At 41.2% G+C, this 15,059-nt stretch overlaps 1 protein-coding gene across 11 annotated transcripts in view; it reads left to right on the forward strand.

The window, feature by feature from the left end:
* The window catches only part of HDAC9 (histone deacetylase 9), a 546,236-nt gene that overhangs the window by 433,124 nt on the left and 98,053 nt on the right, over positions 1–15,059 (forward strand). For all 11 annotated transcript variants that reach the window (XM_073003276.2, XM_078377172.1, XM_078377173.1 and 8 more), the window contains 2 exons: positions 6,435–6,490; positions 6,730–6,817. In XM_073003276.2, coding sequence (XP_072859377.2) covers positions 6,435–6,490; positions 6,730–6,817 — 144 coding nt within the window. The remainder of the gene's footprint in view (positions 1–6,434; positions 6,491–6,729; positions 6,818–15,059) is intronic.

Here is a 15,059-nt window from a genome sequence, read left to right on the forward strand (position 1 = left end):
ACGGCCAAAGAGCCCGAAAAACCCACAACAACCAAAGTGATGTTTCTTCTGTCCAAAGTGAAGAACCAGATGCAGTGTTACAAGGCCTCCGCAATACATTTTATAGGTTCCTGCATTTATTATCTGAATTTCTTTGCACCATGTAGCCTTGAGGAAAATCAAGATTCGTCCTTTTTGGAAAATAAACTACCTGTCACATATTTAGCATGTCACTGAGTACTCCTTTTAAAAATGAGGAGACTGAGCTCTCATTGTCCTCTTCTGTAGGCCAGTGAGATGACATTAAATAATGATCCCTCCCCTGGGGGAAAAGACTTTGATATACTGCTGATTTGTGATTTCTCTTTTAAGCATTTCTAGACTTTATACCACATTTGGCGCATTTCTACTCAATCATAGCCTGAAGTTTAAAACATACAAAAATCAGGCTTATAATGACAAAGACATGAATCTTTCCTCGAATGTGCATTTCTGTCAGTCAGTTTAACCTTCTGTCTATGTATAATGGTGTCTGTATCCTACTATAAACAAGCGTCTGTGTAAAAATGCTTTGAATTTATGTGTGTTGGCTACATTTTCAACATATTATTTGGTGTTTGACCGTCTATCTCTGGAGTATATTTTTGCTTTTCTGTCTGACCTTCACCCACTGTTCTGAGATCACTGTCTGGTATTTAGTATTGCCCAAATAAATGAATTCACATTCCCTCCTGTTAATAGGAGACAATTTTGTCGCAGAATTACTAGCCACAGGAAGTGTCAGACTCTGAGAAGTGAACCACTGCTGATTAGAATAGTCTGGTGTAAATGCTTAAGCCAATTAACATTTGCTATGACTGAGAATAACATTTAGTACTGCTGCTGATGATATACTAAGCTTCCATGGCCAGAACTCTGATGGCAACAATCTTCTTGAGCTAGACAAAGGTAAACATATACTTCCTTTGAGAACTGTCTGGCTAAAGCATTTTTGAACCTTGACTTGTAAGCATGCAGGTTCCTACATATTGATAACTGTTCCTCCATATTGATAACAATTGTCATAACCCTCTTCTCCCTTGGGGCAGTGAGGAACTGAACTTCCAGTTCAGTATCAAGAACTTCAATAATTCACTACTCATTTGTGAACTCCACTTGCCCTCTAAGATGGGTCACACTGGCAATTATGTATTTAAATATCATTTTAATCAATTTAGATTTTATTTTTCACACAATGCAAGGATGATATTGATTTACATGGGCTGCAAAGCGAGTTTCTTTCAACTGGCCAGCAGGGGCTTTTTGAAAATATTTTGCTTCTAAAATTGATTCAGTTGAATGCAGTTTTGTGGAAATGATTCCATTTGCAGTGTAGATGCCAAACCTGGTTAAATGACCAGAAATAAATCGATTTTCATTCAGTGAATGTGGTTTAAATGCTACTTGACTTGAATCTGATTTTTAAAAGTCGGAACAGAAATTGATTCAAATCGCCAGTGTTTTCACAGCCTAAGTATCATATTTTTCGCTCCATAAGACGCACCTTTCCATAAGACGCACCAATTTTTAAAGAGAAGAAAACAGGAAAATATAATCTGTTTTCTTCGCTCCATAAGACGCACAGACTTTCCACCCCCCTGTTTTGTGGGGGGAAAGTGTGTCTTATGGTGCGAAAAATACGGAAATTTAAAGATGGTAAAACTTTGTTAGGCCTGTGTTTCATGCAGAACAAGAATCCTGACATACATCTGTAAAATAGCTGGCTGGATAGCTCAGTGAGTTAGGTACCTGACTGCAGAGCCAGAAGTTGGAAGTTCAGTTCCTCACTGAAGGAGAAGAGGTCTTGGGCAAGCTGCACAGCCTCAGGATAACCCCCAAAGAAAGGAATGGTAAACCACTTCTGATTATTGTCTACCCAGAAAACCCTGGAAAGGGTCACCATAAGTCAAAACTGACATAACAGCATACAATTATTCATTGTTCTGTCTATAAACTAAATATGGTGGGAAGGTATATGAATCAGGTTGGGAATGTATGCATAAAGTCTTGTAGAGATAAAGTCACTATGGAATCCTGAATCTTCTGTGTACTATAGGTACTATAGGTTGATGGCCAATGTCCTCTTTTTCAACAAGGTGTATAAGGAAATGCCAGTCCATTTAAGGTGCTCTTGGGTGAAACTGACTTCCTAGGACTATTTCAGTTGGTGATTAGATCTTATTTTGGCACTGCAATGATGTTGTCTGCTTTGCGGGATGACTTTTCCCAGGTGAGAGATTGTTTGGAATTGTGCTGCTCCTGGGCCTCTCAGCGGTTTTCATTTTACTGTTGACACTTGCCAAAGATGTACTTCTGTCCATACCCATGGTAATCATACTTTGGGGTCCTGCAGGGTTCTGTTTGAACCTCATGCCACGTTGAATCTACATGAAACTTTGAATGAGATCATCCAGGGATTCTGAGTGCAGTATTATTAGTCTTTCATTTCTCACCCTCTTGTGTTTTCAGAGCACCTGAAGTGTCTTTGTTCTCTCAGCGTTTATATTAAAGTGTCTTACTTTTAATTTTACACATTTTCTTGTTCATGACTTCTTCACTTTTGTTGAGCTGTAGTTGTAATGTTAAGGTTTTGTGTTTTTTTTTAATATCAGACAACCGGAAAGTGTTGTTGACAGGTGGCCATTAACTTAAACAAACAAAAATTAGTAAAATATATCAGGCTATTGGGCACTACTCAGTGCATTCCCAAAGAGATGAAGGGAGAAAAAATTTTGGTCTTCTGAAAGAATGCCATGAACTTCTCTAGGTGGTATGTGTGTGTGTGTGTGTACATGAGCGTGTACATGCATGCATATCTGTGCATGCATGTATATCTCCAACATTTCTCGCATCCCTCTTGCTTTGTGATACTTTAATGAAAGTACATAGTTTAAGCTGTGAATGCGATAATGTTTATTTCTCAGTAAACATGTATATGATTGTGCTGTCAATTTGATTGTCATGTTCCAAGTGAATGAGCAGAGTGGTCATGTCTAATGCTTTAGAAAGTGCATGGTCCCCCTTTTGAAGAGCTGTCAGATGACAATCCTTTGTCAGAGGGGTAGGCAAATGGTAGATCTCTGGAATATTTGTAGTAGATCAGTAAGGGTTTTGCATTTCCAAACATTCAACACTTTGTTCCAGTGGGGTGGATTTCAGAGAGCTATTAAAACAATAGGTTGACCCTCAAGTTTGAAATTTTGACTTGCTTGACTTTCAAGGAATCCTCTGCCTGAAGACAAGATCAGTTGAAAGGAAAACCCTAAGAATGGAGAGCAAGGGCCTAGAAGTTGTACATCAACAATTTAGTACTGGGATAGCAGATGGAGTGGCTGCACAGGCATGCTGGTCACAAAGTTCTGTCCTGTGACAAGGTGTAATGCAATAGCAAATTTAATTTCAAATTGAATTGAATTTTAATTCCAGTTAAATTACAGTAACTTTTTCTAAATTTGCATACCTATCGAATTCATATCAACTGGTACAATGAAATATTATGTCAGCGTGTGCCTTACCTTGTCCTTCCTTTGGTAATACATTTCCTCTCTTTGGGATGATATGCCACCCTAGGTACCTGGGTACCATTTCAGTTGCTGATGTTGGCTGCTATTATGGTATACGTATCTCTGTTTATCTCTTGCTGTGTGTGAATTAGTTTGTTAAGGTCCAGCTAGTCTCTGATTTTACTCATCCAAGAAATCCACCTTCTACCTATTTCATGCTTACCTTGGTCATCCCTTCAATTATGTGCTGCAGAATTTTATATTTTCATGATGACTTATGTATGTATTCAAAATATGAGAACCTGTGTTTCTTGATAATCACCCCTATCTCTTTTTGTTTTCCTATCCAATGAAGTATCTCTTTATCCATTATTTTATCTGTTCATGGGATATGAAGGCTTCTTATTATGAGTGTCCATACTTCAAAAGTATGTAATCTACTGAGGATCTCCTTCTTAATAGTCCAAAATTCAGATATACAGGAGAGTTGACCATATGTAGCACTTTAATACCCCCAGAGTCAAAGACATATTAAGCTCTATGAAGGAGTAAAAGAAAGAAAATGCAGGCTATCCCTGGTTCTCTGGTGTTCAGTTTTAATGGTGAAATTGAAATAGGGAACTAGGAGTTTCTGAATGGTTAACACTGTTGATAATTATGGCCAAAGAAAGAGCAGACGTTTTAGTCACTGCCTCATGCAACCACAAAATTATTCAGCTTTTTTTCATTTGGAGATACACAGTCAGGATGATGAACAGTATGCTCCTTATCAGCAAAGAGTATTTTCATGTCTGCTGCCTACCCTGGGTTTCTGGACAGCAATCATTTAGCCAAGATTTATGGGCCTTTCCTTTGCTTCGTGGTGTGCTAGGAGGGAATGGAGTCTAGTTGTAAGAGGTGGGTTGCCATGATTCAGTAGCTTAAGATATTCCTAGAAAATCACAACTTTTTGATGGCTGCTCTGTGTGAAAACCTTCTATAAAATGTCCAGAATGTGCATTACAAACTGACTTAGGAAGTCCAATAAAGTTATGAGCTTTGGCAGGCTTCTAAACTAGATTTATACTTTGGTGAAATATGGAATTTCCATTATTCTTTTTCTAATCTTCCCCAATGACCTTTTTGTATGTGAAGGTTTAGCATCTTCACACGCAAAAGGAAAATTCCATATTTCCCAAGAGACTGAAAATAAATACGAGAACTTACAGGAATGTTGATTCCCCCCCCCCTTGAGCATTTTAATATCATTCAATTTTAATTGAATGCATCACTAAGTGTCCCTGTGATTTCTTCCATTGTTTTTCACATGCACATTTTGGATCCTCTGTATGCTTGCCTTGTTCTGAATTGTCTCTCTTGATTTAATGTGGCTTTCCAATGCATTTTTACCTGCAGTTCCTGCATGGGCACAACTGAGAATATGAAGAGTCCCACAAATTGCATATTTGCAATTATGCAATTGGAGAATGGCAAAATTGTGCCATTTTCTTTAGATCACAACAAAAATGCTCTTCTGCCTTGTCACAGGTACATTCCAGGGAGTATAGAGGATGGCAGCTCAAATCTGAGAGTCTACCATGAGGGTGGGGAGTGTGCGCCATTCAAATGTTTTTGGACCGCTTCAATATTGCCTAAATTTTGGCTGGAACTGATGGAGTTGTAGTCCAAAACCATCTAGAGGGCCCAAGTTGCTATTGAGATTCTCAGCCTATTTCCTCATTGCCTCTTATGTTTGCTCAGATAAGCATTATTCTGTATAGTACGTTATTTCCCCTTCCTCTTGCATGGAATTCCAGCAGAGAGAAACAGAGTGACAGTGAGGGGTCAGGGGTTAGGGGAGAGAGAGGTACCTAGCAGGTTGTCAAATAAGTGAACATTCACAACTCTGGTACAAATGAACGTAAAAGGGGAGGAAAGGTGTTTGTGGGAGGAGTTCCATAAGGGATAGTGAAAAGAAATAGACAACGTGAAGTAGTCCAAGCAGCAAAGAGCTATGATGCACCAAAGAGAATGGAATTGTCTTGCGCTGCAAAACTTACTTGGAGACTGACATAGTGGGAGAAAACAGATGCACTGTGTCATGCTCTAGCAACTCAAGTGTGAGCTCTGATGCCCACTCCACACTTGGCAGAAATAGGAGGTATTTCATTCTCACCAATAATACTGAAACCAGCAGATGTACAATGTGAATGCAGGGAGCATCTCATAATATTGAAAAGAAAGGGAGACTTCTGCTTATGTACTACATGGAGCTTGAGGTGTCTGGCTATGAAGACTGTGGCTGTGAATTACAATCCTTAAAGAAATGTGAGCTTCACTGGTGATATGCCAAATATTGTGGAGCCGGTAGAGTCCTGCCTCTCGTTTTCATGCTTTATTTGTGAGCACTGAAGGCATTTGGCTGGCTGCTTTTGGAACTAGAGGATTGAACCCAGATTTATTCATACTTGGAGTCAAGTCCACATGGAACTCCACTGAGCCATAACTCAGATATGTCCCATCAATTTTTAGTATGTCTGCCTAACATGGATCCCCTGTGCCTGATGAATTTTAATACAAACTTGTTACCTTCTAGATATTGTTGGACTCCAGATCCCATCAGCCCCAGGCACCATAGACAATGGTCAGGGAATAATGGGAGTTCCCACAATTACTTCAGCATCTTTCCATATTTCTCTACCAAGTATGATACATTTATAGTTGAGATCCTTAAGCGTTGCTACATCTAATTCTGTGCAAGGATGATGTGGGTTGGAGCAAAGGTGCTTGGTAGTCATTATAGATCCCACCCTATTTTCTGGCTGCTCTTTGCTCCACAGAAAGGCAAGAGAGGTCTTTCCCACTCCCACCCCACCCTCCAGTCCCTTTCTTCTTTCCAAACCCGGTAATTGAAAACCTATCTTGTTCTTACAGAACGGTTTTGCTGTTGTAAGGCCTCCAGGCCATCACGCCGAAGAATCAACAGCCATGTAAGTACCAGGGAATACTGCCCATCTTGGAGAGCTAGGGTTACGGGCAATCACCTGCATTCTGCATGTCTCTTGAGGAGCTCTAATTGTTAGCAGATGACCAAAGAGGCTTTCGAGGTACTCTCAGAAGCAGATTTATGATCTCTCTCACACACAAAAGTGCCCTGAACATTATGTAGAACTGTTTGCCTGACCGATGTGCTTTCTTAAAATTTCTGTTCTTCTTCTCTGTTCCGCAGGGGCTTCTGCTTTTTTAACTCCGTTGCAATTACTGCCAAGTACTTGAGAAACAAGCTAAACATAAGCAAGATATTGATTGTAGATCTGGTATGTATTCTTGGCAAGCCTCGTCCTTTCAGTGCATCTAAATAAAAAGTCGGGGGGGGGGGAGGAAGTACTGGGAGAGGGTGAAAGAAAAAAGCATTCGTATTTTTCTTTTATACGTTAGGCTTTCCTGCCTTTAATACTTTGACGTAATAAAGGTGTGTGTTTTTCCTCTGAATTTGGGAACTCATTAAATGCAGGATGGCAGGACTGAAACCATAAACATGTATGTTTCACTTTAATGGTGTTAACTGCAATTTTAATGAGAAGAAGGGGCAAATCAGGGTGACTTTTATGGTCCTTAAATGAATTGATACTTCCACTGTTAAAATGACCCAACAAGTACCTAAGTTTACTTTTCCCTACAGAATATAAATTTGAAATAGTTGAATTATGTGGCTTTGGTTTGGTAGCCAGTTTGAATTTCCTTCTGAAACTGACAATAATTTGGTTAGTTGTTCAGTGTGCATGTTTTTGAAGCAAATCAACATGACTTGTTCCCTGCCCCTCCTCAAGAGGTTTCTGAAATCTAAATGAAAAGGTCCCCTTCATCCAGAAAAACAAATTTAGTAACAATAAAACCTCAATATCCATCCATTGGATTTATCTTCTACTGCAAAGAAATGTTTGTTTAAATGCAGTTCCCATTCAGCATGTTATCTATATATCTTGCTCATGAATAAATGAATTGAGCTCTGCCTCTTGCTTAAGGACCGACTTTATACGTACAGCTCAGAAAAAAGCAGGAGGTTGATTTATGAGCACCATTTTTGTTTTGCCTACACTTTGGGAGGAGGTGTAATAAGTTGACTGAAAAAAAAAGCATAGACAGGAAATGAACTCTGGCATCCCAACCTAACCTGTTACATCTGCATATAATTAATTTTTGCAGGTGATAAAAGATTTAAAGACAAAATATGTTAAAAGACTTTTTTTTTTAAAAAAAGAAAAATCTATGGACTTAATAGTTTAAATCTTACTCATATCAGAGCTCATAATTAAATCTTACTGTGAAGTCACGGCCTTAATATTTAGCACTTTTTTCCTGGTGGAACATTTATCACCAAACCTGAATGTCATCATGCAGACTTTTTAAAGTCCCCTCCCATCCCCATAGCACGACATTTAAGCCTGTTATATGAATACATATGATTAAGTGGACAAAAATGATAAAAATTGTGTTCTGTAATGATGGAGACATGGTGTTGCTGTGGATTAAACCACAGAAGCCTCTGTGCTGTAAGGTCAGAAGACCAGCAGTCGTAAGACCAAATCCACGCGACGGAGTGAGTTCCCATCGCTTGTCCCAATTCCTGCCAACCTAGCAGTTCGAAAGAATGTAAATGCAAGTAGATAAATAGGTACCACCACGATGGGGCGGTAATGCCGTTCTGTGTCTAGTCACGCTGGCCATGTGACCACGGAAACTGTCTATGAACAAATGCTGGCTCTATGGCTTGGAGACGGGGATGAGCACTGCACCCTTGAGTCGGACACGACTGGACTAAATGTCAAGGGGAACCTTTACCTTTACCTAATGATGGGGAAGTTGATAAGATGATTCTGTAGTCCTGCTATGCTCAAAAGTTTCTGTGCCAGGACTCATGCTGGCATAATATTGTTGCAATCCTTTGCTCAACCACCTGCAAATGTAAAAACAGATGAAAAGTAGCAGTATCAAGTGACATACCCATAATTACAACCCTGCCATTATCTAGCAGTCTCAAGGTTGTATACCATCAACAGCCCACTTTTACTGTGGAGGACCTGTTAAGACACAGCCATGCTGGAATCACATGTGATGTGACTCCATCCATTAATAAGAGCCACAATCAGCCAACCATAAAGAAATAGGCTTTTTATCAGGTAAGGACCTGGGGCCATGGAAAGAAAAAAGGGTGTGCCATTCCACTCACAGCAATGAACCAGCTCATTGGATCAATCAGTAGAAGTTATGCATATCCTGGCAGAAGGATTCAATTCCTATCATGGGAACTGTTCAACAAGCACTGCTCTCCATTCAACATAGCTGTATCAGGGCCCATGTGAAGGTTCCATGATCAAGGAAGAGAAGTAGCTGCAACAGGAAGATCAGATACATTCAGGACCTCTCTGGAAGTTTAGGAGGAAAGAGCAGTGGCAGTGGGAAGCAGGCAAAGCTTCAGAATTACTTCTTGAATCTGAAGCTCTCAGGATCTGCCAGTCTGTATGGTCATTAGGCATGCTTCCTTGGAGATTTGGGAACTGTAGTTGAAGAAAATAAATTTTCTAAGCTCTAAAAAGTGAATTATGTAAGTCTAGAGCCTAGTAGTCTAGCAAATTGAAATCTGCAAGGGTGGGGGATCTGTTAAGATGATCTGCTCTTGGAGACTAATGGATCCAGATGGTTTCCTGAACGTTCTGGGGGATTATCTGTCTGATATGGTCGGTTCTTCTGTCGAAGCTCAGGTCACCCTATGGAATAGGGAGATGACCCGGGTGGTTGACACGATTGCGCCTAAGCATCCTCTCCCGGCACGCAGAGCCCAGATAGCTCCTTAGTATACTTCTGAACTGCAGGCGATGAAGCGAGAGGGGAGACGGCTGGAGTGCAGGTGGAGGAAATCCCACTGTTCGAACACGACTTAAGAGCCCATTATTGGGCCTATTTTGTGGTAATATGGCTGGCGAGGCGGCAATATTTCTCCAGCCATATTGATTCCTCAGAATGTCGTCCAGCAGAGCTGCTCTGGGTGGTCTGGGATCTTCTTCAACCGGGAAATCCGGTGGAGGTTCCAGACTGCTCATCAGCTCACTGTGATGAGTTTGCCATTCATTTTGAGGGAAAAATTGCTCAGATTCGCAGTGGGTTGGACTCTACCATTACTGCAGAATCAGAGGATGTGTCCAGTGTGCCATGCTTAGGTATTAATGGATGAATTTCAATTGTTGAGACCTGAGGATGTGGACAGGGTGCTTGGATCTGTCAGTTCTACCAGCACTCCGCTCGACCCTTGCCCATCCTGGCTAACTGGAAGATCTGCCAGGGGGGTTCACACCTTGGTCCAGGAGGCTATGAATGCCTCTTTGAGAGAGGGAGTGGTCCCTACCACCTTAAAAGAGGCAGTAATTCAGCCACTCCTTAAAAAGCCTATCCTGGACCCAAGGCTGGTGGTTAGCTACCAACCAGTGGCGAACCTCCCTTACTTGGGCAAAGTGTTGGAGCGGGTTGAAACGGATTTTCTGGATCCATTTCAATTGGGTTTCAGGCTGGGTTTTGGCACAGAGATGTCTTGGTTGCCCTGTACAATGACCTTTGCCAGGAGAGAGACAGGGGGAGTGTGACCCTGTTGATACTCCTGGACTGCTCAGCGGCTTTCGACACCATTGACTATGGTGTCCTTTTGGATAGGCTGGCTGGGTTGGGAGTTGGGGGCACTGCTTTACCGTGGTTCCACTTCTTCCTAGCTGACCATGTCCAGAGGGTGGTGCTGGGGGACAGTTGCTCTGTCCCATGGTGTTTGTGTCATGGAATTCCTCATTTATTTATTTATTTCATTTATACCCCGCCTATCTAGTCGTTACGACCACTCTAGGCGGCTCGCCTAGACAGTATCGAGCCTCAGGGCTCAATCCTGTCCCCCATGCTGTTTAACATCTACATGGAACTGCTGGGAGAGGTCATCAGGAGGTTTGGGCTGAGGAGTCAGCAATATGCTGACAACACTCAGCTCTACCTCTTGTTTTCCGCCAATCCAAGTGAGGCGGTTTCTGTACTGAACTGAATTCTTGTCTGGACCTGATAATGGACTGAATGAGGGTTAATAAACTGAAACTCAATGCAGACAAGACAGAAGTGCTGTTAGTGGGTGCTTTGCTGGACAGGCTGGAGGGTCGTTTTGCTGCCCTGAATGGGGTTACACTCCCCTAAGGGACAAGGTCCGCAGCCTGGGGGTCTAACTCTGGAAGCCCAGGTGGACTTAGTGGCCAGGGGCACCTTCCTTTAGCTGCAGAAATTATACCAGCTACAGCCCTACCTGGATGAGCAGAGTCTCATGACAGTTATGCACGCACTGGTAACATCTTGCATACATTACTGCAAAGTGCTCTACATGGGGATGGCTTTGAAGACAGTCCGGCGACTGCATCTGGTGAAGCATCGAGCTGTGTGGCTGATGAGTGGTGGGACTGCTAGGGAACACATCAAGCTGATTTTGTTTAAATCACATTGGCTACCAGTTGCTGCCCCGGTCCAGTTCAAAGTGCTTGTTTTGACATATAAAGCCTTGTAGTAAGGGCTTGGGCCTTGGATACCTGAAGGACCACCTCCTTCCATATGAACTTTCCCGGCAGTTAAGATCTAGCCAGGGGGCCCTTTTGAAAGAGCTGTCCCTCATGGATGTAAGAGGGATGGCTTGTAGACAAAGGCCTTTTTGGCAGCTGCCCCTAGACTATGGAACACCATCCCAATTGAGATTTGTCTGGCGCCGACGCGGCACCAGGTCAAAACTTTCCTGTTCCAGAAAGCTTTTAATTGAAATAATATCAAGTGTGGGTCCTGATGGCAATTTTTATATTTTAATTGTATTTTAATTGTTTTATCTTTTTTATTGTATTTTAATTGTTGTAAGCCACCCAGAGACCTTTGGGTAGTGTGGGTGGCATATAAATTAAATAAATTAAATAAATAAATTTCCTCCTGTTAGATATGGCACATACATGGACTACAGAGTCAGAACTCACCCAAGCCCTTTTGGAGCCTTAAACAGACAAATGCTATGCAGTACCTATTTCCCGTTACAGTGTCTTCCTCCTCCAGAGCACTCCTGTCATGGTGGTGCTGCAGTGACTATACTTTGCTGTTTCCATTCTTTGACCTCATGCTTTGGAGCAACCAGATGCATTGTATTACCTCCTTTATTGAAAGAAGTTATTTATATATGAATGTATTTTACCAACTTTCTCCCTATGAAAGGGATTCAAGGTGGGTTTACAACATTTAAAAACAAGTGCATAACACATAATAAAATCATTACAGTTTGAAGAGGAAAATGTCAAATATATGGGAAATCTCTCCAGGCACTTGGAGATTCTGAAAAATCAGAGTTTCTAGAGAAGCTCCACAAGAACCAGACTCCCTTCCTTCCTTCCTTCCTTCCTTCCTTCCTTCCTTCCTTCCTTCCTTCCTTCCTTCCTTCCTTCCTTTTCCTGAATAGAGCTTTTCTAGAATAGAAGTTCAGGCATTATGCTTGTGTTGAACAGCTCTTACATCATAGATTTATTTTTAAATGTTGGAAGAAGTCTACTACTGTTACCCTTCATTTTTTATTGCCAACATACTTTTTTCTCCTGATGAGTTTTAGATGGTTTTCACATGTGCCACTTACAATTCAGTCTCACAGGTTAATACTCTGAAATAAGTCCAATATACTTCATCATATAAGTGGGCACAAAAATTGCAGTGTTACTTTTTAGCTTCTCAGAAGTTGATATACACAGATGAAAGATGCAAAGAATCTTGTGGCAAAACTGGATGAGCTGGCTAGTGTTTTCAATGTTAATATTGAGTTGTATTGGGGAAATTAATTGGAGGTTCTACAAAATTGGATTGAAGAGGGGGGAAGCCTTTCCCTGTAAGCCATTTTGTCATAGAAATCACTGTCCCCATCCAGCTGCTCTGGTTCACAGGAAAGCCTTCAGGCTCTGTAACGTTTGCTGTAAGAAGGGGGAAATAGCTGGGGAGACTAATTTTGAAGGTGAAAAGGGGACATAAAGGAAGGGTTAAGCATACAAACACGTCTCTCATCATTAGACCACATTGATTTAAGTGGGCTTGTTCTAAGGATGAGTAAATCTGGATCCAACTCAAAATGTGCTTTTGCCACAAGCCTCTGAGGCACCAATATCTTTAACTAGCTTCCAAGCAACAAATCTGGGCCTGTATTCTGCAACATGAGCCCCTTTTGCATCAAGCATGCCTTTTCAATATATTGACTGATCGTCTGCCTCCGTAAAAGGTTTTCCAGGTTTGGACATTACTCCAAAGTTGTGAGAACTGACATTTTAAAGAGTTGGTGACACAGGAACTCAAAATAATGGCTATAGCAAGACTACATTTGACTTCGTTATGCTTGGAAATCTTTGAACGGACAACTGTGATATATAACAGTGATTACCAGCATAATCAACCATTACGGCTCCTTGGGAACAGGTTTAGCAGAACATACTAATGAGCTCATCATGAATTTTAGAATTCCTCAAAAATATGTTTTGTGGTTTTACTTTCCCAGGAGCTGCTTTCCTTAATGAAATAATATAATCCGATTTCAGCATTAATTTGAACATATCAATAATAGCCTAATAATATTATGGAATCATAAAGCAGCCTAGGGGATTCCCAAGTAACTCTAGCTGTGTATTACTCTAAAACAACTGAAATGGGATCCTCAGTTTTGTAGAGAGCAGACAGCTAGTGCACTCAAATTTCATTATTTTGGAAGACCCATATCCCCATGGAGATGAATGCATTTAATGACACCAAGAGAGATCCAAAAAAATCTAGATTCCTCCTTCCTTTCTTTACTTGGTATGTGGTCTTATGAAATCTGAAGTCGCCATAGAGCCATGTGTAAAAGAGGCAAAACATTATCTTCATCAGTAAATATATTGAATTATAGTTCTGCACTTCAGTTATGGGAAATTTTCTAGTATACCAATTTTATTGACATGCATTAACATTTAATGTGGCTCAAATGCAAATGTTACTTTTTAAATAAAAGCTCCCAGAATCCTCTAGTCAATATGGCCAAGTTCTCAGTGTCCCTTTAATGTTGATTGAAGAGCTTCACGAAAAGAAGGCCTAGTTGAAAAACAAACCAACAGTTAGGAAGATGAGTTAAAAGAGAGCACAGTGAGGAATAGACAAGAAATTGTAGTCTCACTGCTTAGCTTGGAAAAGACCACGCAAACTCAGAAGTAGGCTCTGATCTGGGCAAGTGAAGTGTAAGTGTATATAGGTGTGCGCTTGTGGGCTAAAACTCCCAGAATTCTGCCTGGGGAATTCTTGCAGAATTCTGGGAGTTTAAGAGGACAAAACAGCACACCCATAAAATTCAGTATTTTTCCTTTACGAATAAGTTAGGCATCTTAACAGACAAGTGTGATGACTGTAACGACTTGGCCAGGCAGTCTGCTTACTTACTTCCAAGGTGACCAGATCCCACTTCCAGGTAATCTAAGAGGAAATGAGGATTCTGGCAGCTGCAGCAGTGTTTTCAACCCATTCTCGTCTGCCCAGCACATCTGTAATTAGTTATTTTGGTAGCTGGTGCAAATGGCACCATCTCCCACCTACTCTGTCCTGAGGCTTGGGCATGACCCCCCCCCATGAAAAGTAGCTGGAGAATGTGGGTATCTCCACCCAAAAAGAGACTGATGCTGTTTCCAAAAAAGAAAAGTGGCACAGTCCAGCTGTTGATCTTTAATATCCTAACAGTCACCTGTAGATTTACCTCAAGATTTTGATGCCCTCTAAATGTTGGTGCCCTCCACCTATCACAGCTGCTGCCATACACCTCCTGCTTGGCTGCCTTCTCCATCCTCTCCCTCAACTAGGTTGACTTTGGATCCATCACGGTGATGTATGAGGACACCCAGAGGATGCTTTGTCCAGTGCCTATGAGAGCTGATATTTTGACACCTTGGCTAACCTTTGCCAGAGGATTTTGCAAACCTGTCATTTGCTGAACTGTGCCGTCAGCTCATATCCTTCAGGATGAATGGCACTGGTGCTCTTTGGAGGCTCAGGCCGCTTGAAGCTAATGAGATCATATTCTTATATCGTCAACTGCAGCCGTCATGATTTTATGAACATGAAGTATGAAGTCTTTTCTGCATCTGGGTTCTCTTTTGATGTGGATCTTGCTGCTGAGGGACTGCTAACTGAACAGAACATTTCAAGGAAGCCAATTTACTCAGCTGGTTGCAAACCCTTTGACCTTTGTAGCAGAATTTGGCAAATCACTGAATACCCAAATGCTTTTAGTGTGCTTTCAAGAATGGCAAAAATGCTTTGTTACACATAGACCCTTCTTCAGAATACTAGTTTGTATTTTAAACATATATCTTTTTTTAAAGCCAAGGAGACTAGTTAATTAAGCCTAAGGGGTTATGAACTGTTGGCAGTTAATAAGTCATAAAATTCCTCCATAAAACAGGATGCTAGATTCCATCATTGAGACAAAAAGTACAAAGGGCCGGTGTATAA

This window comes from Pogona vitticeps, chromosome 6 (assembly GCF_051106095.1).
Source record: "Pogona vitticeps strain Pit_001003342236 chromosome 6, PviZW2.1, whole genome shotgun sequence".
Classification (NCBI taxonomy): domain Eukaryota; kingdom Metazoa; phylum Chordata; class Lepidosauria; order Squamata; family Agamidae; genus Pogona; species Pogona vitticeps.